The 27,468-nt window shown below is 47.0% G+C and overlaps 1 protein-coding gene across 1 annotated transcript in view; it reads left to right on the forward strand.

Annotated features, from left to right (window-relative positions):
* SREK1 (splicing regulatory glutamic acid and lysine rich protein 1) overlaps positions 1 to 27,468 on the forward strand; it is a 252,902-nt gene that overhangs the window by 68,394 nt on the left and 157,040 nt on the right. Inside the window, 1 exon segment of the mRNA XM_030193208.1 lies at positions 19,963 to 20,127. Within this exon segment, the coding sequence (XP_030049068.1) occupies positions 19,963 to 20,127 (165 nt within the window).

Consider the following 27,468-nt stretch of genomic DNA (forward strand, 5'->3'; position numbering starts at 1 on the left):
GCTGGCTCCGTTTTAAAAAAAAAACAAAACAAAACAAAAAACCAGAAAAATAGACGTCCTTGAGAGAAAGAAGTCCTTTTTTGCAGCTACTCACTGGGACTCCAAATCGTTGCAGCTTGGAGCGAGAAGCAGGTAACTTTACCTTTTACTAGCGGGCAGGGGGTTCCCCGAACGGTCTCCACGTGGCTATGGCCTCTGATGGCAAGGGCGCGAAAAGACGCTCCCTGGAACGCGCTCGCGCGCCTAGCGGGAAAGCGGGGGGCCCGAAGGCAGAGTCGCCCTTTTTGGGCGCCCTTTCGGAGTCGGGAGAGTTTCCCGGTTTTTCCTCCGGTGCGGAGGTTTTTCCCGCCTTAGGGGCCCATCCCCTCGCTGGCCGCCCTCACGGTTGTGACCGGCCACGCGGCTCGGTCGGCTTCTTCTTGGGCCGCCCTCGAGATGGGAGATGTTAACAGCTTGGTCGCCCTTGAATTGGGCGACAGTAAGAAGTCAGCGAAATTAAGACACCATTCTTCCCGCGCGGCTCCTTCTCGGAGTTTCGCGCCGGACTCCATTTTGGACGCGCAACGCGCCTCTCCCCTGATCTTGGGATCGCAGGTTGAGAGCGCTTCTAGGGCCGTGGCGCAAGCTGCAGAAATGCACAGGGTAGGGGGTTTCTCCCCTGAGTTCATTTTGCTGCTGCATCAGACTTTTCTTATGCAGAATGCTGCCCCCGCTCCCCTGTCTGATAAGGGTGATGAGGCCTCTGTGCTCAAATGCCCTCGGGTGGATTTTCAGCCCCTAGGGGACTCGGTCTCCTCGAATGTGGATGACGGCAGCGTGTCTGAGTTCTTCCAGAGATCCTTTGCGGACTCTATGGAAGAGGCTGACCCTCGCTCGGATGGAGCGGATGACCCCTCCGCAGCGCGCCTTTTTCGCTCAGAGGATTTGCCTAACCTGCTAGGGCAGGCCTTGAGCATTTTGAAGATTGCCTCTCCGGAGGAAGGCCCGCTCTCAGCCTCGGCTGGCTCCGCCATTATGCTGGGAACGAAGCGCCCACCTAGAACCTTCCATGTGCATGAAGCCATGCAGGCCTTAATTTCGGCGCAATGGGATGCCCCGGAAGCAAGCCTGAAAGTAGCCAGGGCTATGTACCGTCTGTACCCCCTGCCATAGGGGGAACGGGAAGCCTTTATCTGGCCCACGGTAGATTCCTTAATCACTGCCGTGGCTAAGAAAACGGCACTGCCGGTGGAAGGTGGCACTGCCCTGAAAGACGCTCAGGACAGGAGAATGGAGGCGGCCTTAAAGTCGTCCTTTGAGGCGGCCGCCCTGAGTCTGCAAGCCTCGGTTTGCAGCTCCTATGTGGCCAGGGCGTGCCTGACTGTTTTGCAGCGGGCTTCCCCCTCGGATCCTTCCTGGAGGGCGGAATGGCTGACCCTGGAGTCGGGCTTGGCCTACTTGGCAGACTTACTGTATGATGTTTTGAGAGCCTCGGCCAAAGGTATGGCCCAGACGGTCTCTGCGCAGTGGTGGCTCTGGCTTAAGCATTGGTCGGCTGACCATGCCTCTGAATCTCGCCTAGCCAAGTTGCCTTTTAAAGGCAAGCTGCTCTTTGGGGACGAGCTGGACAAGATCGTGACGGAGCTCGGCACGTCCAAGGGCAAGAGGTTGCTGGAGGTCAGGACTCGGGCCAGCAGTGCTCGCCCTGGTTCCTCCAAGGGCCGGTTCCAGGAAGCCCGTCGGTACCGCCCGGGCAAGTCGGGCTCCTCTGCCTCCTCTTCCTTCAAAAGGAACTTCTCCCCCAAGCAGCATTCCTTTCGCAGGGACCGCCAGCCCTCCCCCAGGATCGCGTACCCAATGACGGGAAGGTTGTCCTCATTCCTGGGCGAGTGGACCAGGGTAACTTCAGACGCTTGGGTTCTGGAAGTCATCAGAGACGGCTACAAGCTGGAGTTCTGCCGGCCCTTGAGAGATGGGTTTGTAAACTCTCCCTGCAAGTCCCAGGTCAAAGCAGCTGCCGTGCAGCAGACTTTGAACAACCTGATCTGCCTGGGTGCGGTGGTCCCAGTGCCAGTAGATCAACTTGGCAAGGGGCGTTACTCCATTTACTTTGTGGTGCCAAAGAAAGAAGGTTCTGTTCAGCCTATTCTCGACCTCAAGGGAGTCAATCGGGCCTTGAAGGTCCGGCACTTCCGGATGGAGACCCTCCGCTCCGTAATAGCTGCGGTGAAGAAAGGGGAATTCCTGGCATCCTTGGACATCAAGGAAGCTTACTTACATATTCCCATCTGGCCTCCTCATTAGCGCTTCCTGCGCTTCGCAGTCCTGGGCCGCCACTTCCAGTTCAGAGCCCTTCTTTTTTGGTTGGCCACTGCCCCGCGGACCTTCTCCAAAGTGATGGTGGTCATCGTGGCTTACCTCCGCAAGGAAGGAGTACAAGTCCATCCCTCTCTGGACGACTGGTTGATCCGGGCCCCCTCTTATGCAGAGTGTGGGAAGGCTATGGACAGGGTGATTGCCCTTCTGAGCTCCCTGGGATGGGTCATCAACTGGGAGAAAAGTCAGCTGCGCCTGACTCAGTCCCTGGAGTACTTGGGAGTTCGATTCGACACCCTAGTGGGCAGAGTGTTCCTGCCGGACAACCGGAGCGGCAAGCTTCGGGCCCAGGTGGACCAGTTCCTATCAGCCTCCACTCTTCGAGCTTGGGACTATGTGCGGCTCCTGGGCTCCATGACGGCCACGATGGAAGTAGTGCCCTGGGCCAGGGCCCATATGAGACCTCTACAGCACTCCCTGCTGTGGCGGTGGACTCCAGTATCGGAAGATTACGCTGTACGCCTTGCTTTGGGTCCAACGGTGCGCAAGGCGCTGGATTGGTGGCTGAGGCCAGACAAACTGTCCGTAGGAATGCCCCTCACTATCCCGGAGTGGGTGGTCGTCATGACGGACGCCTGCTTGACGGGCTGAGGAGCCCACTGCCTGGGGAGGACAGCGCAGGGGCTCTAGTTGCCTGCAGAGGCGAAGCGGTCTGTCAATCTCCTGGAACTCCGAGCCATTCGGTTGGCACTTCGGGAGTTTCTCCCGGCCCTGGTGCTGAGGCCAGTACGGGTCCTGTCCAATAATGCCACAGCTGTGGCCTATGTTAATCGCCAGGGAGGTACCAGGAGCGCTCCTCTAGCCAAGGAGGCCATGAAGCTATGCCTGTGGGCGGAAGCGAATCTGGAACAGCTGTCGGCGGCCCACATTGCAGGAGTCATGAATGTCAAGGTGGACTTTCTGAGTTGCCATACTCTGGATCCCGGAGAGTGGCAGCTGTCGGCTCGGGCGTTCTTGGACATCACGAGGCGCTGGGGACCGCCGAGCCTGGATCTGATGGCGTCCTCAGCCAACTGTCAACTGCCGCGGTTCTTCAGCAGAGGACGGGACCCTCGATCTGTGGGAGTCGATGCTCTTCTCCAGCAGTGGCCAACACAGGAGCTTTTCTACGTGTTCCCGCCCTGGCCCAAGATGGGCCGGGTGGCAAAGCATCTGGGCCGGGTAATCCTGGTGGGTCCGGATTGGCCCAGACGTCCCTGGTATGCGGACTTAATCAGGCTCGCAGTGGACGGCCCTCTGAGGCTGCCAGCGGAGCAGGGCCTCTTGCATCAGGGTCCTTTGGTGATGGAGGATCCCTCGCCGTTTGGTCTTACGGCCTGGCTCTTGAGCGGAAGCAGCTGAGGAAGAAGGGCTTCTCAGACAAGGTCATCGCCACTATGCTGAGAGCGAGGAAGCGCTCTACTTCTACTACTTATGCCAGGATTTGGCGTACCTTTGCATCGTGGTGCAAGGCAGGCTCTCTATCACCCTCCACTGCTCCAATATCGTCAGTGTTGGCGTTCTTGCAAGAGGGTCTGGAGAAGGGCCTGTCACTCAGTTCCCTGAAAGTCCAGGTGGCGGCTTTAGCTTGCTTCAGGAGCCGCCTGAAGGGTGCTTCCCTGGAGTCGCAGCCAGATGTGGTGCGCTTTCTCAAAGGAGTTAATCACCTGCGCCCTCCTCTGCACTCGATAGTGCCTACGTGGAATCTCAATCTGGTGCTTCGGGCCTTGCAGAAGCCGCCCTTTGAGCCCTTGTTGAGGGCATCGCTGAAGGACCTGACGTTGAAAGCGGTCTTTTTGGTAGCCATCACGTCAGCCAGAAGAGTCTCTGAGATCCAGGCACTCTCGTGCCGAGAGCCGTTCCTGCGGTTCACTGAGGCAGGAGTGTCGGTTCGCCCAGTGCCTTCCTTTCTGCCCAAGATTGTTTCTCGCTTCCATGTGACTCAGCAGCTCTGTCTACCCTCCTTTCGCAGGGAAAATTATCCAAAGGAGTACCCTGCTCTCAAATGTCTGGATGTGAGATGAGTCATCATCAGATACTTGGAAGTGAGCAATGACTTCCGGAAGTCGGATCACCTGTTCGTGCTGTTCGCAGGCCCTCGTAAGGGTCTGCAGGCATCTAAACCTACTGTGGCACGGTGGGTCAAGGAGACGACTGCAGCAGCTTATGTGGCTGCAGGGAAGATTCCGCCTATTCAGCTGATGGCCCACTCTACTAGAGCACAAGCGGCATCAATGGCGGAGTCCAGATCTGTCTCCTTGGAAGAGATTTGCAGAGCGGCTACTTGGTCGTCGGCTCATACCTTATCGCGGCATTACCGCTTGGATGTGGCTGCTCGGGCCGAGGCCCGGTTTGGAGCTTCAGTGTTGCGTTCAGGGATTTCCATGTCCCGCCCTGGGTGAGTACTGTTTCGGAACATCCCACCAGTCTATGGATTGATCTGCTTGATGAAATGGAAGGTAAAATTATGTATTATACCTGATAATTTTCTTTCCATTAATCATAGCAGATCAATCCATAGTCCCTCCCAAATATCTGTATTGTTTTTTGTTCTGGTTATATTTCAGGTTCCAGTGTATTCTTCAGTTCCTGGTCAGGAGAACTTCGTGTTCAAGTTCTTCCAATTGGATTTTCCTCGAGTTGAAATGATTGTGTTACAGTGAGCTGCTGCATTCCTCTCCCCCCGTTACAGCGGTGGCTGGATTGGTAACTAAATTATGCCGGCGCTCCCTCCTGCTTTGTGCGGCAGTAGGGTAGCTTTGTATCCCTCCCGCTTTGGCGGTGTTTGGGTAAGCCAGCTCCTCCCGTGGTTGCGGTAGCAGGATAAGCCAGATCCCCCCGCATCAGCAGGTGTGGTGTCCCTCCCCCGCTCTGCGGGGATGAGCTGAACGGATTCCCCTCCCCCGCTTCGGCGGTGGTGAGCTGGGCAGAGTGTCCCTTTGTGGGTGTAACTCTCTAAGTGCTGAGTCCTGCGGATGGAGCTTTGATATTGACATACTGAGGAGTTACCGGCAGCACATGACCACATATAGGGAGGCAAAAGATTGCTCTCTATCTCCACCTGCTGGTAGATGGACACAACACACCAGTCTATGGATTGATCTGCTATGATTAATGGAAAGAAAATGATCAGGTATGATACATAATTTTACCTTTCCTTCCATGTCATCAAGGGTGCAGAGTGGCTTTAAGAAGTGTACTCGATGCAATAGGACCATTTCAGGCACAGACCCCATAACTGGTGTGTTCAGTGCTTGGGTCTGGAGCACTGGGACATACAGTGTGGCCTCTGCCTGTGCATGCATTTGAGGACATTTAAGCCCACAGAGTCTAACTGAAAAACCTTTTGGATCAGCATCAAGCATGGCAGGAGATTCGGTACTTGACATGGAACCTGCATTGACATTAGGGTACCGACACAACATCGAGAGTCCAACATCAGACTCTGTACTGCGACCATGTAACGACTCTGTCCTCTTTGTAGGTGCCGCACGCATTGAGGGACTTGAAGTGCAAAAAACCTAAGAATCATTGCCATTGTTCTTCCTCCAGGCACTCTGCCAACACCTCCCCTGCATCGACATCCATGAAAGCACCTTGTGCACCAGTGACTGTTCTCCTTGCCAACTTCTTTCCCATCTAGAGTCCTTGAGGTCTTCGAGATCTCCTACACTTGCACAGGCTATAACTCAGGTTCTGTTCACACTGCTGTCATCTGGTACCGATTGGTACTCTACAGAAGGAAATCTGGGCTATGCTCAAAGATGAACTCTCAGGGCTACTGCATACGCAGTCTATACAGGCTTATGGGGTGCTTCCACCAGCTTCAGCCCAGGCTGTCGGTACATTGGAGAGACAGTCACTGGAGAGATCCCACACACCGGCAAAACATCGCCCATCAAGGGCACCATGAACCTGACTGACACATGCATTGACATCAGCAGAGAAATTTTCTTCAGCCTCGGAGACTCATCTACCTCTAGTTGACATTTTTTTCTATGTACTTCCCAATTACAGTACTTTAAAGAATCAGACTCTGACCTCCTGGGAGATATGCGGTGGAGAAAGATCAGATGGAATGCCATAGGACTTCTCAGTTGAGAGGTCCTGTGGGTCCTGCTCTAAGAGACATGTCTCCTCCAGAAAGTATATCCTTTACTAGCTTTGTCTGCGAGATGACCTAAGCCATACCTTTCAAATTGGAGTCAGAGGAAGAACTTCATTCAGAACTCTTTGAAGTTCTAGATTGACTTGCCTCCTACAGAAGGTATCACTGTTCTACTTCATATAATTGTGAAAAATACTCTGTTCAAAAACGGGGGTTGGGGGGATATGGGGGGGGCATGAGTTTGGGGAGTTCCGTTATACTTTCTGTAACTGTATTATTATTGGCTTATATGCTTCAAAAGAAACTTCTAGATGTCATAAATATGTTTATTATACAATTTGCTATACTGCTTAGCTAAAATAATAGATCACAGCGGTTTACAAACAAATAGCAGTCTCATCAGAGAAGAACGGCAGTCTCAGATTGGAAAGAATCCAACAATCCCAAAGAGCTCTAAATCAAAACAAAATGTCTTGGAAGTCAAGGAAGTGGCCAACCTAATTTAAAAAGCATACAGGTACTACTGTATCCAGGCCACAGACTTCTGCCATTTCTTCGAGAAGATTTGCAGGATGTTTTCAATGCTCCAATTAATATATGTATAAATGTTGTTACACCCCCACTCCTCTTCTACCTCAAAGGACTACGCCTCAGCACAGACTCCTTTGAAGCTGTGAATAAACACATTGATAAAGGCGAGCTGGTCGATCTGGTGAATTTGGTTTTTCAGAAAGCTTTTGACAGTTCCTCATGAGAGACCCCTGAGAAAATTAAAGAGTCACGGGATAGGAGGCAATGTTCTGTTGTGGATTAGGAATTGGTTATTGAACAGGAAATGGGGTAGGGTTAAATGGCCATTTCTCTCAATGGAGGAGGTGATTAGTGGAGTGCTGCAGGGATCTGTACTGGGACCAGTGCTATTTAACATATTTATAAATGATCTGGAAATTAGAATCACAACTGAGGTGATTAAATTTGCAGATGACACACAACTATTCAAGGGTGTTAAAACATTCGGACTGTGAAATATTGCAGGAAGACCTTAGGAAATTGGAAGACTGGGCATCCAAATTGCATGTGAAATTTAATGTGGACAAATGCAAAGTGATGCTCATCTGAAAGAATAACCTGAGTATGATGCTAGGGTCCACCTTGGTGGTCAACATCCAAGAAAAAGATCTAGATGTTCTTTTAGACAATACACTGAAATCTTTTGTCCAGTGTGTGATGGCGGTCAAAAAAGGATGTTAGCAATTATTAGGAAACGAATGGTAAATTAGACCAGGAATACTATAATGCCTCTGTATTGCTCCATGGTGCGACCTCATCTTGCATATTGCATTCAGTTCCGGTCATTGTATCTCAAAAAAAAAGATATAGTGGAATTAGAAAAGGTTCAAAGAAGCGCGAACAGACTGATAAAGGGGATGGAACTCTTCCCATATGAAGCTAGGCTAAAGAGGTTAGGGCTCTCAGCTTGGAAAAGAGATGACTGAGGGAAAATATAATTGATGTCTACAAAATCCTGAGTGGTGTAGAATGAGTAGAAGTGAATTGAATTTTACTCTTTCAAAATGTACAGAGACTAGGGGACACTCATTGAAGTTACATGGAAATACTTTTGAAACAAATAGGAAATATTTTTTCACTTAACGAATAGTTAAGATCTGGAACTCATTGCCAGAGGATGTGGTAACAGCGGTTAATGTCTGGTTTTAAAAAAAGGTTTGGGCAAGTTCCTGGAGCTCCTTAAGTCTTCACAAAATGCCTGATAGTGGTAGCTGCAATGCTCCGTAAGTGGGGCATACACATCTTCCCCTACCCTGATGACTGGTTAATCAAGGCAACTTCCTAAGAGGCACAAGACTTCAATTCTGACCGCCATAAGACTCCTAGAACTCCTTGAGTTGTGATAAATGACCCCAAATCACATCTTCAACCTGTTCAGAACTTAGTTTATCAGGGCTCTCCTAGACAGTAGTCAAGATCGAACCTTCCTCACTCAACCGGGAGCAAACAACATAATGCATCTCTCCGCACAGTTTTCCAAATCCACACAGGTATCTGCTCGTCAGATGCTCTGCCTACTCAGTCACATGGCTTCAGCAGTCCATGTAATGTAATTGGCTTGGCTCGACTCCATTTCCAAATTCCTCAGTGAACACTCCTCTCATTAGCCCATGGCCTTGGGGTTGTTCTCGGCCCGTATTCGAGTTACTCCATAGTTATGTCTCTCTCTCTAGTGATGGATGGTGTCCCAGGATCTCACCAGGGGACTTCCGTTTCAGTCCTCACCATGGTTGCCTCCATGCTAGATTGGGGTGCTCACCTTGATGGTCTCAACACACAGGGTTCTTGGTCCCCATGGGAGAGACAACATATCAATCTCCTCGAATTGCGAGCAGTTTGGAATGCCCTTAGAACTTTCCAGGACCGCATTCTCAACCAGATAATATTTGTTCACACAGACAACCAAGTTGCGATTTATGACCTGAACAAACGAGGAGGAACAGGTTCTTGTCACCTCTGTTGACAAGCAGTCCAGATATGGACTTGAGCAGCTTCTCGAAACATCTCTGAAAGAGCTGTTTACCTAGCAGGCAAACAGAATGCTGTGGCAGACAAATTGTCCTTCAGCCTCACAAATGGTCCCTGAGCAGTGGGGAACCTTAACGATAGACCACCTTCTCAGAACAACAAACTTCCCCACTTTTGATAAAGATTCGTTGATCCTAATCATGTAGCCCCAGATGCTTTCTTGCTCCACTACCTCTCATAGGGAAAACTCTTCTCAAGTTACATAAAGACCAAGGGGCCTTGATCCTAAATGCTCCCTACTAGCCACGTCAAATTTTGGTTCCCTCTTCTAGAGTTAACGTCCAGAGAACCATTGAGGTTAGGTCCTTTTACAACATTATTAACACAGAACAAGAGGTCCTTCCTTCATTCAGACCCCTGCTCTCTGGCCATGATGGCTTGGTTTTTGACGACAGACTTGCATTCCTTAAACGTTCCAGAAGGAGTCTCTAGAGTACTATTAGCCTCTAGAAGACCACATACAGAGAAGTGTTATCATTTCAAGTGGAAAAGATTTTCCCTCTGGTGTTCAGCCGGAGCACTAGACCTTGCTAGATGCTCTCTTCCTACTCTTATGGAGTACCTCCTCTATCTTCCAGATTCTGGCCTCAAAACTAACTCAGAGTACACTCGAGTGCCATTAGTGCTTTTCCGTTCATCCCTTGATAGATTCGTGAAAGGTTTAATATCAAGCCACCTCTGGTGGTTTGCGATCTCAGACATCTCACAGCTGTCATGAAACCTCTATTTGGACCACTTCATTCCTGTTCTCTGAAGTTCCTCACATATAAAGTTGTGTTCGTACTAGCACTGATTTCTGCCAGAAGAATCGGTAAAAGACCCGCCTTACACCAGGTTCTACCACGACAAGGTTGTACTCCAAACTCATCCCAAATTCCTCCCTAAAGTGGTATCAGAGTTCCACCTCAGTTAGTCCATTGTACTTCCTGTCGTCTTCCATAAGCTATACACTCATCCTGGAGAAGCAGCACTGCATACCTTAGACCAGTGGTTCCCAAACGTGGTTCTTGAGGCACCCCAGCTAGTCAGGTTTTTAGGATATCCACAATGAGCATTCATGAGAGAGATTTGCATGCAGTGGAGCAGTGCATGCAAATCTCTCATTAATGTTCATTGTGGATATTCTGAAAACCTGACTGGCTGGGATGCCTCCAGGACCAGGTTTGGGAACCACTGCCTTAGACTGCAAGCATGCTCTAGTATATTATGTGGAGTGTAGAAAATCTTATAGAAAGTCCGTCTCTCTCTCTTCCCCCCTCCCCCAGTGTTTTATATCCTTTGACCCTAACAGATTAGGATTCCCATCACCAAATATACTCATTCTACTTAGCTGGCTGACTATATCTCCTACACGTATGCTCAGGCTGAGCTTGACCCTTCATGGCCATGTCACTGCTAACAATGTATGAGCCATGGTGGCTTCAGTTGCCCATTTCTGCTCTTCCTCCATTGAAGACATTTGCAAGGTGGCAATGTGGTCTTCTATCCACACTTTCACTGCTCACTACTGACTGGAGTAGCATTCTAGATGGGATAGTTGGTTTAGACAAGCAGTCTTTTAGAATGTTTTTACTAAAGTCAACTCCGCCCTCTGGCCCTTTTTTTTCACCAGGCTCACTTTCTACTTAGTTATTTTTATTTATTTTTTGTTTGTACTGCGCGTTTTCCCACTCATGGCAGGCTCAATGCGGCTTACATATTGTATACAGGTACTTATTTGTACCTGGGGCAATGGAGGGTTAAGTGACTTGCCCAGAGTCACAAGGAGCTGCCTGTGCCTGAAGTGGGAATCGAACTCACCCTAACCACTAGGCCACTCCTCTATCAGGTTTATTATTATTGTGAGCCTTTTAGGTAGTGAACCCACATGTGTGAATATTATGCCTTCTTGTCCTCGGAGAAAGCAAGTTACTTACTTGTAGTAGGTGTTCTCTGAGGACAGCAGGCATATATTCTCATATCCTCCCCTTGGAGTTGTCTTCTTAGCTTTAATATTGTACTGCTAGTCCCATGCTCGAGTGTCGGGTGGGAAGACACCCGTTCATGTGCGGTGGGGGGCACTGCGTTAAAGTTTTAAAGTGACAGTACATTATGGCAGTGTCCACACCAAGCGCCGTGGATGATGTTACAAGTGAGAATATATGCCTGCTGTCTTCTGAGAACACTACTTACAGGTAAGTAAATTTCCTTTATATTTGCTCGGTTATATTTTGATATGTATGTTTTGTTACAGCTAGTATCGTAAGTAGGGTGAGAGTGAGAATGGGTGTTGTAATTTATTTAATACATGGTTTAATGAGACGGGGGAGATCTTAATCATAAAACTGCTCTTTGCCCAAAGAAATGTAGCATAATTCAAATAGCTGCCAAATTTGAGGAAGACAGAATTTGAGATACTTGTTACTATTGTTTAAAACCTGTACTTAATTCCAAAAAGTAAAAAAAAAAAAAAAAAGCATCATGATGATTTAAAATAAATTGAGTTGTGCTAGGTGGTTGGTAGGGAAGAAGACCGAACTAGACCCTATTCTGCTATCTACTGGCTATTTTTAATGTTCTAGGCCAGTGATGGCGAACCTATGGCACGCGTGCCAGAGAGGGCACGCAGAGCCCACTCTGTTGGCACGCGCGCCATTGGCTCAGCCACTTCCAGCCCCCCTCCGAATGAGTCATACCTGCATCAGGCCGGCCTCCCTCCCTTCCACCCAGCGCCAGGCCGCCCCGTCCCTCCCTCCTTCGAGCACCAGGGCCCCCACCTCCGAAATTTAAGGGTCATACCTGCTCGGGGTTAAGGCGTCCGCAGCTTCAGTGAAAAGCGCTGGTTCGGCGCGCCTTCAGCCTTCCCTTCATTCTGTCTCTCAAGCAGCGCTTGAGAGACAGAACAAAGGGAAGGCTGAAGGCGCGCCGAACCAGCGCTTTTCACTGCCGCTGTTGACGCCTTAACCCCGAGCAGGTATGTATGTTGATTTCCTTCCCCAAATCTAAACACATCCACAGCACTTCCTTTTCTTGTGGCTAAAAATGCACGTGCTCTGGGGGAACACCCTGAACAGTTGTTTGTCAGCGTTATTAAGAAACAGAAAGTTCCCAAAAGAGGCCCGGGAGAGTAATGGGAGAGTTCACTGGTTAAAAATTGCAGTTGCTATGAGAGATCTTTCTCTGCTAAAAGATGTGTAGAGCAGCAGAGAGAAGAAACATGGGAGTAATAAATACCCTACAGAAAGAAAGGGTCAGGAAAGAAAAAAGCGAGAAAATAATTGCTTTTTTTGCCGCTTCTCCTAAAGCTGTTTTTATTTGGAACCTGGGAGATGGGCAGAGCTTGGGGTATAATTTATGGAAGCCATGCTCAGTCCTTTCTTAATTATGCCTGTGTTCCTTGGGTGCCCTGCCCCCAAGAAGGAGCTGAGTAGAGAATAGCAGATGTGCCCATGAGTGTGGAAGGAACCCAGGGCAGCCTTCAGCAATCAGCTCATGCTGCTTGTCAGCAAGTGCCACTGAGAGAAAAAAAACAACAACAACAAAAAATACAGTAACAGCAGAACACTGATCTATCAGGGCACACAGTCATCAAAAGATTTGTGAAATTAAAAAGAAAAAAGAATTCTGACAGAAAAACAAAATCACCAGACAACAAAGGTAGAAAAAAATCATTTTATTTTCATTTTAGTTTTTGGAATATGTCCAATTTGAGAATTTACATATGCTGTCTTAGTTTGCACTGGGTATACTGGAGCTGTAACAGCTTACAGAAATGATTTATAATGAAAGAAAATCATGTTATTTTTTTCTCCTATACTATTATAATATTTTCAATGATGTCTGTTTATATGCGCCATGGCTGGTGTAAGGGGTGTGGCTATCATAGGGGTGGAGTCATATGTGGTGACCCCGCCCATAATGAGTACCGGCACTTTGTGATAAATAATTCGATTTTGGGTTGCTGTTTGGGCACTCGGTCTCTGAAAGGTTCGCCATCACTGTTCTAGGCTGTACCATTTAATCTTAAAACCATGGAAAAAAGATTTTTAGACTATTTAAGCAAATTAATATATATGGCTTGTTTTTTATGACACTCAAACTGTTTTTTATCGATAAACCTACAAATTCTCTTCTATCCCAATCTACCAACGCATAGAAAATGTTGGCTTAACCCAGAGAGATGTCTCTCAGAACTCCCTCGGAAGGCATTGTATCAAAAAATTAAAAAAATGATAAAGTGAATTTTTTCATTCCCTTCTCTAGTATCTTGGGATGTTCATAGGAGGGGGCTGGTCATCATTGCTTTGTACAGGAATGCTGAGTAGCCGTGGCTACATGGAACCTCTTACAGTGGAGAGTGCATAGCCCTTTAGTCTGTCTCCAGCTGCTGGTTGATGAACATAACCCATGCATATTTTTCTCAGAGAAATCTTAGTTGAAGTTGAGGAGTAGCCTAGTGGATAGCACAGTGGGCTGAGAACCTGGGGAGCTGAGTCTGATTCCCATTGCAGCTTCTTGTGACTGGGCAAGTCACATAACCCGTAGAAAACTTAGATTGTGAGCCCACTAGGGACGGAGAAGGTACCTGCATATAATGTCAACTGCTTTGGTTGTACCACAGAAAGGTGGTGTATCAAATTTATAACCCTTTACCCCTTGAAACTGCCGAATGTAGGCATAAAGGTGTCAAATATATATATCATTTTTTAGAATCTTGGGTTTCTGCAATTGCCACCAACCTGGCATGGTTGTGTGCTGCTGGCCTATGAGAAGATGTCCATAAACGTCTGGCAGGAATTCCATATTCTTCTTTGGAGATAAAGTGAAGGAGACGGCAGGTAGCATTAAGGAGAATGGCTCTATCTTACAGCATTTCTTCACTGTACCACCAGTGGCAACATCATCCTCTAGACAAGTGCATCAAAATACTAAAGGTTCTACTATTGCAGAAGAACTTTTGTTCCCGTCCCAATGCAGCTTTGCTATGCCTGGTCCATTCTAACAGACTGAAACAACAACTGATGCTAGCATCACCATTACAAAAGACAATTAGAATTAGAAATCAGAAGATTTTCAGCTCTCTGTTCCCTGTTCTTGGAGTCAAAATATGGAACTCTCTACCTATTCCCATCAGAACAGAAAACAGCTTCCTCAACTTCAGGAAGAGGCTGAAAACCTTTCTCTTCCTAATGACTGCTTCGTAACAATCCATCATTTACCTTTTAGTATCATCCATTATCCTTTCCTTAATGTTTTTAGTCTCATGCATTGATCCAATGGTCTCTGATGTTTCTCAAACCTCACACTTAACACTATTTGCTTTTGTCTCACCTAGAGTGTAAACCGCACTGAACCCTGGAAAGGGGATATTAATAGTATTACAAGAATTGATTTGAATTTTATTTGAATATTTCGTAAAGCTCTGCCAGTGTGAGAGAGTGCAAGCAAAGCAGACTGTGCCTACTCATCTGAGTCGGCTGTCTAAGTGCTGACTGTCACCTAAACTTTATACTAGTCTGCACAAGAAGTCCCTCCACATTGGTCTGCAAAGAGAGCTCTTGTTACTGCATAGAAAACAGTCTGTCAGAAAGTGTATACAGTTGTTTGTCTCCATTGTCCATAACAGTCTCCGCATTCCAGTAGCCAAGCTGATTTTGGTAAGTTAGATATCATCCTGAATCCAATTCTATTATAACCAAACCAGAGCTCCTCTAACCAGTAAAATTAAATTTCATCAGATCAAAGCAGCTATTATGTTGGCTCTTGAAATCTGCTGCAATGGATACTATATACAGTGCAGTGAATTGGTTCTTGACTCATAGCTTTACTTCGTTTTACTTTCTGAGTGAATTTAAAAGGTGTTATATGAATCCTACTAAATAAATAATAAAATAATTGGACCAATGCATAGGCCAGCACAGCTGAACAAAACACACTGATGGCCTTTCTTTGTGACAATGCAACTCTCACTGCTTGTTCAGGTTGTTCCCGATGAGCAGCACTGAGCTTGAGAGTTGCTCACTTAGGTACCCAACTCAATCCTGCTTATGGATGGAAAATGCATTGTTTTTTTTTTTTACCTGTAACAGTATTTGTCCGAGGACAAGCAGGCTGCTGCTTCTCATATGTGGGTTGACGTCTGCGTCAGCCCGGCAATTTTGCCAGCAAAATATTTAAAAAATTTTTCCAGGGTGTTCTGGCGCGTGTGCAGCATGCACTGCTCATGCGCGGCCGCGTTCCCGCTCAGTTATTTTTTTTCTCCACGGTGAGGTGCAGTGGAGTTTTCCCCACTCCTCTCAGGCCCGGGAAAGAGTTTTCTGCGTTGTCTTTGTCTTTTTTCTTTCTTTTTTCTTAGAATTTACAGTTAAAAAAAAAAAACTACAGGAGTTTTTTTCTTTACTTTTTTACCCCCTTATAAGTTTCCTTTATTTTTCGACGCGGCCGTGTTGTTACCTTCTTTTTATGTTCTTTTTTCTTTTAACAGGCACAATCGCGTCTTTTGATTTCGCCGAAGCCGTTTTTCCTTCCATGTCATCGAAGACACCCAACGGCTTCAAACGTTGTACTCGGTGCAACCGGACCATCTCAGGTACCGATAACCACGCCTGGTGTATCCAGTGCCTTGGGCCTGACCATAGCCCAGCTGCTTGTAGTCTGTGTCTTCGTATGAAGAAACGGACCCAAGCGTCTCAAGAAGCCCAACAAGAAAAGCTTTTTGGGGCTTGGTCCGGTCCTTCGACGTCGGTACCGAGGTCGGCGACATCGACTTCGAGGGAAGCATCGAAGTCGGGAGCTGAGGTAATGGCTGCTGAAAGACCTATTCGCATTGGGAGCAGTGAGACATCAAGTGGGTCTCCACCTGCCTCGAGGACTCCTGTTATGCAGGCCCCCTGGGACCAACCTTCGTTGGACCCAGCCTCGAGGATTCTGCCCTTGCCTCGGGGAGATAAGCTCAAGCTGTCGAGTGTTCAGCAGAGCTCCAATGAATTCCAATTTTTGGACTGGGGTGAGATGGGACTTGGGATAACTTATGACGAACCCCAGTAGCTCCAGCACCTGAATAGTCATTTGCATGGACTGCAGAGAACCTTCCTTCGAGGTGTTCTTCACCAGCCAGTCGTCGAGATGAGGAAACACATGCACTCCCAGTCTGCGTAGCGACGCTGTGACTACAGCTAGGCATTTTGTAAACACTCTGGGCGCAGACGCCAGGCCAAAAGGCAGTACACTGTACTGAAAATGCTGTGTTCCCAATCGAAATCGAAGATTACTTCCAGCTCACAAGAAGTATCAAGATGTGCGTGTAAGCATCCTTTAAGTCCAGAGAGCATAGCCAATCGTTTTCCTGAATCATGGAAAGAAGGGTGCCTAGGGAAACCATCCTGAACTTTTCTCGCAAAAGAAATTTGTTCAGGGCCCTTAGGGCGGACAACTTTCTGTCCCTGGTGTCCATGGTTTGAGCGTCTCAGCAGGTCACGGCTCGGCAGATGTTGAGACTTCTGGGGTACATGGCCTCCACAGTTCATGTGACACCCATGGCACGTCTAAATATGAGATTAGCTCAATGGTCCCTAGCTTCCCAGTAGCTCCAGCCAATCGTTTTCCTGAATCATGGGAAGAAGGGTGCCTAGGGAAACCATCCTGAACTTTTCTCGCAGAAGAAATTTGTTCAGGGCCCTTAGGTCTAGGATGGGACGCATCCCCCGTTTTCTTTTCCACAAGGAAGTGCCTGGAATAGAATCCTTTCTTCCCCTGGTGGAACGGGTTCAACCGTTTGGGCCTGTAGAAGGGCAGAGAGTTCCTCTGCAAGTACCTGCTTGTGCTGGAAGCTGTAGGACTGAGCTCACGGTGGGCAATTTGGAGGCTTGGAGTCCAGATTGAGGGTGTATCCTAAATGGACAATTTGAAGAACCCACCGGTCGGAGGTTAAAAGAGGCCACCTTTGGTGAAAAAACATTAACCTCCCCCCAACCGGCAAGTCGTCCAGTACGGGCACGTTTACTGAGGCTATGCTGAACTAGAGCCAGTCAAAAGCCCGTCCCTTGCTTTTGCTGGGGAGCCGCAGTGGCCTTAGGCACACGCTGTTGACAAGGACGAGCGCGCTGGGACTGAGCCTGGGCAGGATGCCAAGAAGCAGGAGTGTACCTACGCCTAGCATAGGAATAGGGAGCACTCCTCTTCCCTCCAAAAAACCTCCTAGATGAGGAGGTAGTAGCAGAAGACGCCCGGCGGGAGAGAGAATCCATAGCATCATTGTGCTTCTTGGGGATGGCCAACTAGATCCTCTACTTTCTCACCAAAAAGGTTAACCCCCCCCTGGCAAGGAACATCCGCCCTCCGCTGCTGGACCGAATGATCCAGGTCAGAGACACGCAGCCATGAGAGTCTGCGCATCACTATACCTTGGGCAGCGATCCTGGATGCTACATCAAAAGTGTCGAACATACCCCTGGCCAGGAATCTTCGACATGCCTTCTATTGCCTGACCACCTGGCGAAAAGGCTCGGCCTGCTCTGGAGGGAGTGTATCAACCAAGCTAGACAGTTGCCTCACTGAGATCCGCAAATGGATGCTTGTGAAGAGCTGGTATGTCTGGATTTTGGAAGCGAGCATAGCGGCCTGATACGCCTTCCACCCAAAAGAGTCCAAGGTTCTAGATTCTCTGCCTGGGGGCGCCAAGGCATAGTCCCTAGTGCTCCTGGCTGTTTTGAGAGCAGAGTCCACCACCATGGAATTGTGAGGTAGCTGAGACCTCATCAATCCAGGTTCCCCGTGGATCCGATATTGGGATTCAGTTTTTTGGGGGGATCACGGGATTAGACAGAAGGAACGACCAGTTTCACATAAGGACTTCCTTCAGTACATTATGCAAAGGAGCCGTTGCAGCCTCTCTAGGCGGAGAAGGATAATACAGGACCTCCAGCACCTCAGCTCTGGGCTCATTCTCAACCTCCATAGGGAAGGGAATAGCTGCAGCCATTTCCCAGACAAAGGCGGTAAAGGATAGACTCTCCGGTGGAGAAAGTCTCCTTTCTAGTGGAGGGGAAGGTTCAGAGGGAATCCCATAGGACTCGTCAGAAGAAAAGTACCCAGGATCCTCCTCTTCCTCCCATGAGCGCTCATTTTCAGTATCGGACAAGACATCCCTCAGAGAAGTCTGAAACTGAGCCTGTCTCGACACCGAGGAACGACGTCCTCGATGGCAATGCCGAGAAGTTGACGCCCGCCTGGACTCCGGCGAAGCTTCCTCCACAGACGTCGAAAGAGAGTCGACCTGGGTGGTAGCCGACACCGATGCCACAGACGGCAGCGAGGTCGGGGACCTCACCACAGGCGAAGGGCCAGATGCCGCTGCAGCAGATGGTACGGAAGGCGCAAGCACCCCTGACACCAAAGAAGCCTGGCAGCAGACTCGCCTCTTCTCACAGAGAAAAAAAGGAGGATTTCCCGCAACATCCCCCCCCCCCCCCAACAAAATCAACCCAAACCTGAGAGATTTGCTTTTGTCAAAGCCCCCTGTCAATCCTCCACCAGTGTCATGGGATCTCAACTTCATTCTCACTCAGCTGATGAAAGCTCCTTTTGAACCACTGAATTCCTGCCATCTGAAGTACTTGACCTGGAAGGTCGTTTTCTTGGTGGCTGTTACTTCAGCTCATAGGGTCAGTGAGCGTCAGGCCTTAGTAGTACATGCACCTTATATCAAATTTCATCACAACAGAGTAGTCCTCCGCATGCACCCTAAGTTCCTGCAAAGGTTGTGTCGGAGTTCCATCTAAACCAGTCAATTGTCTTGCCAACATTCTTTCCCCATCCTCATACCTGCCCTGGCGAAAGCAGTTTGCACACCTTGGACTGCAAGAGAGCATTGGCCTTTTACGTGGAGCAGACAAAGCCCTTTAGACAGTCTGCCCAGTTGTTTGTTTCTTTTGATCCCAACAGGAGGGGAGTCACCATCGGAAAACACGCAATCTCCAATTGGCTATCAGATTGCATTTCCTTCACTTATGCCCAAGCTGGGCTGACTCTGGAGGGCCATGTCACGGCTCATAATGTTAGAGCCCTGGCTGTGTCAGTGGCTCACTTAAAGTCCGCTTCTGTTGAGGAGATTTGCAAGGCTGCAACGTGGTCATCAGTCCACACATTCACATCTCACTATTGTCTTCAGCGGGATACCCGATGCGACAGTCGGTTTGGACAGTCAGTGCTGCAGAATCTGTTCAGGGTTTAGAATCCAACTCCACCCCCCTTGACCCATTTTTTTTCTGTTCCAGGCTGCACTCTGTTAGTTGTTTATGGTTTCAGGTCAATCTATGTTATGTGCTCGCCGTTGCGAGGCCCAATTGACCAATGTTCATTGTTTTGAGTGAGCCTGGCTGCTAGGGATACCCCACATGTGAGAACAAGCAGCCTGCTTGTCCTCGGAGAAAGCAAAGATACATACCTGTAGCAGGTATTCTCCAAGGACAGCAGGCTGATTGTTCTCACAAATCCGCCCACCTCCCCTTTGGAGTTGATTTGTTTATTTTTATGCTTTTGATTTAACTGAGGAACGCATTCGCACGATAGGTGGGAAATCAGGCCCTCGCAGTGCGCGTTGCACACACCCCAGAAGACTCTGGCAAACATTTTTTATATTTTGCTTGCAAAATGCCAATTTCTGGGCCAACGCGGACATCAACCCACATGTGAGAACAATCAGCCTGCTTTCCTCGGAGAATACCTGCTACAGGTATGTATCTTCGCTTCTTCTGAAGGGCTCATTTAATATGTAGTGTATGAACTTGCAAGACCTCGCTGGTCCCTTTTTTTTAGATGCCATAATAACAGAAAATGTTAAACAATTGTAATGTTCAAGAAATTGTACTTAGTATATGACATAGAAATAGATAGAGAAGGTAAGCGGCATCCTTTATCTTAAGAGAACTTGTTTTTGGTTTCAGTTGAGTGTCACATTTAGCACTTTGGGAGCAGCTCTGCCAGCAACTCTGGATCCTAACCTTGCAACCCTGGGAGATATACCGCAGCCACCGCTTATGGGAAATGTGGATCCTTCTAAGGTTGATGAAATTAGGAGAACAATTTATGTTGGAAACCTGAATTCTCAGGTAACTAAAATTTCACCTTCATAGTGGAAATGTGCAATGCAGGTATTCACTACTTGCCCAGAAGATAGAGGCAATGCTAATTGCATAAGAAAAAATTGATGAACTATTTCTCATTGTCTAGGTCATGAAAAGCATTTTAAATGATACTCTAGGCCTGGAGATAGTTTGAGATACCTAGACTAACTTTTAGATTTATAACTGCTTTCTACGGTTAGGTTATGTCACAGATGATATTCAAGCTTAAGTGGTATTTCTCCATATTGCTGGACCAAGGTAGAACGTCAGTAAAGCATAAAGTTTTTGGAATTATAAACATTTTTCTGCATGGTCTGCAGGATAAAAGAAGGTAGATTTTCTCTGCCTGTGGTTGAACTTCCTGAGGGGTTTTTTTTCTGTGTGGGGTTTTTTTTTTTTTTTTTTGCTACTAATGTAGCAATGATACAGAATTTAAGCAAAGGAAGAGCAGTTAAGCATTTAGTTTTCATATGTTTACAGTGGTGGTGAGCTGATATTTGGAGCCAAACAGTTTATTATACAGGCAATGACATAAATTATAAGACCAAATTAAAAACAAATTAGTATCCAAGTCTAGTTGGAATCTGTTATTCAACAATCCAGTAGTAATTCAACTTCATCAAAAACCCAGCGTGTTTTGGCACAACAACCGTCCATTACTAGTGTGGCAGAACCTGTTTTTGGAGTTCCATGTATGTTAGAATTGTTAGGATTTCTTTCATGAACCATTTAAAATAGTGTCACTTAAGTAAGCTGAATGGTGATGTGATACCATACTCTGAATAAACTAGTTCTATACTTCAAAACTTAAAGAAATAAGCAGTTTTATTTGGTCTTCATCACGGTGAATTTTGCTGGCTCTTCCCTTGAAACAGGTGTTACATAAAACGGTCACACTTCATTTTCTTTCGTTTTGCTACTCCTGTTATATTATGAGAATCTATCAGTTTTTTTCATCAAACCTTCAGTTTCTTTTCTCAATCTTGACTGATTTTATGCACTGCCAATTTGATCTGTAACCAAGGGTTCAAGAATGTAGAGGTAGTGTCTAGGTATGAAAGCAGCTCAAAATTAAGGTTGCTTTTTCCAATGAGCAGGTTGTTATTCCTTCAATTATAAAAAAAAAAAATTTCAAGTGTGTTTTTCAATGTATTTGCTATGGCTTCTAAGGCCTATTTTTTTAAATAATTGATAATACTTTTGATTTTTTTTTGTCCATAGTCTCTTACTGCTGTTTCTACCAGGCTGCGGTAAAAGGGGCCCTGCAATGGCATCAGCGCATGGATTTGTTGTGCGCCAAGGCCCCTTTTACTGCAATGGGTAAAAGGCAGAGAAAAAGAAATGGCTGTGCACTAAGTACTCGCCACGCAGCCGTTTCCTGGGGTAGCCCTTACCGCCTCCTATTTAAGAGGCGGTAAGGGCTCCCACGCTAACCTGTTGGTAACCGGGCTGTACATGGCACTCTCTGATTACCCAGTAAATCACAAAAAAAAGAGGAAGCAATCTGAAACTTTAAAACCTGTATTTATCTTCTCTTCACCACATTGAACTCTCTCCTCAAGGTGCCCCCTCCCCCAACTCCCCCTTCATTATCTCCTCAGACCCTTGCTGAATTCTTTCACGACAAGGTTCAAAAGATAAACCTTGAATTTTCTACCTCGCCACCTCTCCCTCCACTAGTCCGTTCCCCTCTCTCTCCTTCCCCTCATTCCTTTTTCTTCTTTCCTGAAGTTACTATAGAGGAAACTACACTTCTCCTTTCTTCCTCAAAATGTACCACCTGTTCCTCTCTTCCCATTCCCACCCACCTTCTTAATGCCATCTCAACTGCTCTTATTCCTTTTATCTGTCACATTCTCAACCTCTCACTTTCCACTGCAACTGTCCCTACTGCCTTTAAACATGCTGTGGTCACACCTCTCCTTAAGAAGCCTTCACTCGACCCTATTTGTCCCTCTAATTACTGACCCATCTCCCTCCTCCCTTTTCTCTCCAAATTACTTGAGCGTGCTGTTCACCACCGCTGCCTTGATTTTCTCTCCTCATATGCTATTCTTGACCCACTACAATCTGGTTTTCGTTCTCTCCACTCAACCGAAACTGCGCTTGCTAAAGTCTCCAATGACCTATTACTGGCTAAATCCAGAGGTCAATATTCCATCCTCATTCTTCTTGATCTTTCCGCTGCTTTTGACACTGTCGATCACAGCATACTCCTCGATACCCTGTCCTCACTTGGATTCCAGGGCTCTGTCCTTTCCTGGTTCTCTTCCTCTCTCTCCCTCCGCACCTTCAGTGTTCACTCTGGTGGATCCTCTTCTACTTCTATCCCTCTGCCTGTCGGCGTACCTCAGGATTCTGTTCTTGGTCCCCTCCTCTTTTCTATCTACACTTCTTCCCTTGGTTCATTAATCTCATCCCATGGCTTTTCCTACCATCTCTATGCTGATGACTCCCAAATCTGCCTTTCTACCCCTGATATCTCACCTTGCATCCAAACCAAAGTTTCAGCGTGCTTGTCTGACATTGCTGTCTGGATGTCTCAACGCCACCTGAAATTAAACATGACCAAAACCGAGCTTCTCATTTTTCCCCCCCAAACCCACCTCCCCACTCCCCCCGTTTTCTATTTCTGTTGATGGCTCTCTCATTCTCCCTGTCTCCTCAGCGCGAAACCTTGGGGTCATCTTTGACTCTTCTCTCTCCTTCTCTGCTCATATCCAGCAGATTGCCAAGACCTGTCGTTTCTTTCTTTACAACATCCGTAAAATCCGCCCCTTTCTTTCCGAGCACTCTACCAAAACCCTCATCCACACCCTTGTCACCTCTCGTTTAGACTACTGCAATCTGCTTCTTGCTGGCCTCCCACTTAGTCACCTCTCCCTTCTCCAATCGGTTCAAAACTCTGCTGCCCGTCTCGTCTTCCGCCAGGGTCGCTTTACTCATACTACCCCTCTCCTCAAGTCGCTTCACTGGCTCCCTATCCGTTTTCGCATCCTGTTAAACTTCTTCTACTAACCTATAAATGTAGTCACTCTGCTGCTCCCCAGTATCTCTCCACACTCGTCCTTCCCTACACCCCTTCCCGTGCACTCCGCTCCATGGATAAATCCTTCTTATCTGTTCCCTTCTCCACTACTGCCAACTCCAGACTTTGCGCCTTCTGTCTCGCTGCACCCTATGCCTGGAATAAACTTCCTGAGCCCCTACGTCTTGCGCCATCCTTGGCCACCTTTAAATCTAGACTGAAAGCTCACCTCTTTAACATTGCTTTTGACTCATAACCACTTGTAACCACTCGCCTCCACCTACCCTCCTCTCCTCCTTCCTGTACACATTAATTGATTTGATTTGCTTACTTTATTTTTTGTCTATTAGATTGTAAGCTCTTTGAGCAGGGACTCTTTCTTCTATGTTTGTGCAGCGCTGCGTACGACTTGTAGTGCTACAGAAATGCTAAATAGTAGTAGTAGTATCAAAAGACTATTGTGAAAAGTCCAGTAAATCTGTATGGCAATGTATATTTCTTTTTTGTATATACACTGTTAAGCAATATGCGAGTTTTCTAATAAAAAATGAGGAAAAAAAAACCTCAAAACACCATACCACTTACTTTTGATTTTCAGCAACAGATAAGTGCTCGACTTGCTTCAACAAATTGCTTATAGCACAAAGTTAATTGTTTAAAAAAAATCACTTTCAGTGCAAAGACAGCATTGATGAGCCTAAAATTAAGAATAAAGGTTGAAAAAAAATTGTTAATAAAAATTAAGTAAAAAATGAATAACAAGGTTTTTATGACCAGTGATGAACACCACGCCTTCAGTTGAAGCTGCTGAAAAGTAAGCGGTAGGGCGTTTTGAGGTCTTTTCCTTGTTTTTTATAAGAAAACTCACGTATTGCTTAACAGTGTATATACAAAAAAGAAATATACATTGCCATACAGATTTACTGGACTTTTCACAATAGTCTTTTGATAAATACAGGTTTTAAAGTTTCAGATTGCTTCCTCTTTTTTTTGTGATTTATTGGGTAATCAGAGAGTGCCATGTACAGCCCGGTTACCAAAAGCTTAGCGTGGGAGCCCTTACTGCCTCCTAAATATACATTGCCATACAGATTTACTGGACTTTTCACAATAGTCTCTCTTTACCGCCAGGTAAGAAAGACCTTGGTGCTAAAAATAAAAACAATTTCCCATCGTGCCGGAAATGCGATGCAGTGGGGGCGGCAATACTGCTGCCTTCCACGGTAGGCTGGTGGTAGTGCTGGATTGGTGCACACCAACACTTTGGTAGCTCTACTGTGGTGTTATACAAGGGCCCCTTAAGTTCAATTTGTAAATTCCAATATTTATTGTGACTTTTTCTGGGTTTTTTTCTTCCACTCAGCTTTCTCCTGATTTAAATGCCTCAGTGATCCATACAAACTTTTCTTCTATTATTGTTTATATTTGGTATGTTATATTCCAAATTAATAAATTTTACAGTTCCATAATATCTTCATTTTCTCATTTTTCTTTACTTTTTCCTTGATTGTATGTTCCCAATAATTTTTACACACTTGAAAGCCATATTTTTTATTTATGTGCCGTATATTATTTGGGCAATATGTGACATTTCTTATACAGTGGAATCTCAATTATCTGGCTTAATTAGAACCAACAGGTAGTCTGATAAGAGCCAGAGACGTAGCTAGGTGGGTTGCCAGGGGAGCAATTACTCCCCCAAACGGACTTCCGATGGCTCCTATTTTTCACGATATCCATCGTGTGAAAAACATGCACTGGCGCTGTTGGCAGTCCACTCTCCGCTCCCTCTGATGCCTCAACCTGGCTGTGCTTCTGATAACAGCCAACCCTGAACAGCAGCTGCCTCCCTTCGCCTATCTACTAGTTTACAGCTAGTGTTTTACTCTCTATTCAGCTTGTAGGGTTGTGCACTCCTGCAGTTATCTAGGTGTGGTGGTGGATGCTGCTCTCTGACTGGGTTGTAGGAAGTGGTGTATGGCTAGCTGCAGCGCTTGGAACTTGGTTCTTACCCATGTATGAAGCATCCAGTGGTATAGCCAGACTGACGATTTAGGGTGGACCTGAAAGTAAACTGTGTGGGGCCAAAATATTACCACTGCCTCCTTGGCGCCTGACCCCCCACTCAAATGCCTGAGCTGACTGGGATCCCCAGGCCTTTGCCAGATGAAGATCTCCTCCACATTGAATGAACTCTTAATGCTTGAGCTGCTGGCAGCAGTGTTGCATGTTGCTGCTGCCAGCAGCAGCCTTCGCACATGCTCAGTTTTGTACATGCACCTTGGCAGTAAGGGCTGTTCATGCAGGGTAGGGGCACAGGTCCTGCTGCTCTGGGTGTTCATTTATTTAGATTTTGCTCACCTTTTTCAGTAGTAGTTCAAGGTGAGTTACATTCAGATACACTGGGTATTTCCGGGCTCACAATCTAAGTTTATACCTGAGGCAATGGAGGGTTATATGACTTGCCCAAGATCACAACGAGCAACAGTGGGATTTGAACTGGCCACCTCTGTATGTCAAGACCAATGCTTTAACCACTAGGCCACTCCTCCACTCAACTCCACTCAAGTTAACTTGTAAAGGGCCTGGTACTAGGATTGCATCCTGAGAGGATGTGGGAGATGGGCAGGAGCAGGAGTCCGCCCCATGAGGCAGTAGCAGAGCCTCTGACCCCAGCAGAAACACTTATTCCACTCCCTAGTACTGGAGCAGCATGAACTCTGTTCTGCGCCCTGCAGGAGTACATAGCCTAGCACCGGCACTGTTTGAGCATCAGAGACTACAAAAAAAATGTATGGGGGTGTGGGCAAAGCCTGGTGAACCGACCCTCAGTTAATCCAGAGTGTCGAATAATCAAAAGCTAGTTGACCAGGACGGTATTCAGAGCAACTTTGCTACAACCACTAATTACTGGATCCATTGTTCTGTCTTTTTCTTTACATCTATAACATCTTCAGTAAACTTTTCTATCTTTTCTTTAATAATATTTATCTGGCTTGTTCTTGTGCTGAAAACATTACAACCAGTTTCTTTTTTAAAGGATCCATTTTGCAGCCATTGCTGTTTGAGGGTTTTTTTTTTTTTGTCTACACTTTCATCTATGCTGTGGTTAATGACCATGTAAGGGCTTTTCAGTTTTGTATCGTGCTCTTAATTTGCTCCTTATTGCACTCTTGTTTCCATTGATCTGAATAACTTTTCATTTTGTACTTTGATCATTAGTTTTTCTTTGCTTTGCAAGACATAGGAGTCCTTTTTACTAAGGTGTGCTAACAGTATCTTCTAAATGCTGAAAAGCCCATAGGTATAAAATGGGGTGTCTTAGTATTTAGCAAATCTTAGAAAAAGGACCCCTTTGTCATTTAGGCATGCATCGAGTGAAGGCGAAGAAGCACCGTCACAGTTCCCCCTCAACACTCGGTGCTGGGAGCTCCGGGGCGACAAGGGATGCGGCACCCGAGAAGCATTGGCGCCGGGAGGACTGCTCCCTTTCCATACAGGAGGTGCCGATGCGTCAGCCTCCCAGTAGTCCGGTTCCTGCTCCCGAGCCTCAACCGATTCTGCCACATACTGCTCCACCGGCCTCACAGCCTTCTCCGATAGTGGCTCTCGACGAGCGCATCTGGACCTTACTTCCAGAGCTCCTGGAAGGACTGCTGCGCAAGTCTGCATCGGTGTCAGGGGTGCTTGCGCCTTCTGAACCTTCTGTTGCGGCGTCTGGTCCCCTACTTGCGATTAGGTCCCTGAGCTTGGTGCTGCTTGCGGCTCCAGTGTTGGGTGCTACCCAGGTTAACCCCATCGATGTCGGTGGAGGAAGCTTTGCCGCAGTCCAGGCGGGCGTCGGCCCCTCGACATCACCATCGGGACCATAGATCTTCAGCATTAAGGCAGATACAGTCTTGGAGGTCACTGAAGGAAGTGCTTTCCGATACTAAAGAAATAATGGTGCTGGGGTCGCTTGACAACAGTGATCATAATATGATCGGATTTGATATTAGCTTTGAAGTAAGTATACATAGGAAATCAAATACGTTAGCGTTTAACTTTAAAAAAAGAGACTGATGACATGAGAAGAACTGTGAAAAAAAAAACTTAGAGGAGCGGCTGCGAGGGTCAAAAATGTACATCAGGCATGGATGCTGTTCAAAAACACCATCCTGGAAGCCCAGGCCAAATATATTCCCTGTAAAAGGAGGACGGAAGACCAAACGACAGCCGTCGTGGTTAAATAGTGAGGTGAAGGAAGCTATTAGAGCAAAAAGAAAATCCTTCAGAAAATGGAAGAAGGAACCTACTGA

This window comes from Microcaecilia unicolor, chromosome 2 (assembly GCF_901765095.1).
Source record: "Microcaecilia unicolor chromosome 2, aMicUni1.1, whole genome shotgun sequence".
NCBI classification, from domain to species: domain Eukaryota; kingdom Metazoa; phylum Chordata; class Amphibia; order Gymnophiona; family Siphonopidae; genus Microcaecilia; species Microcaecilia unicolor.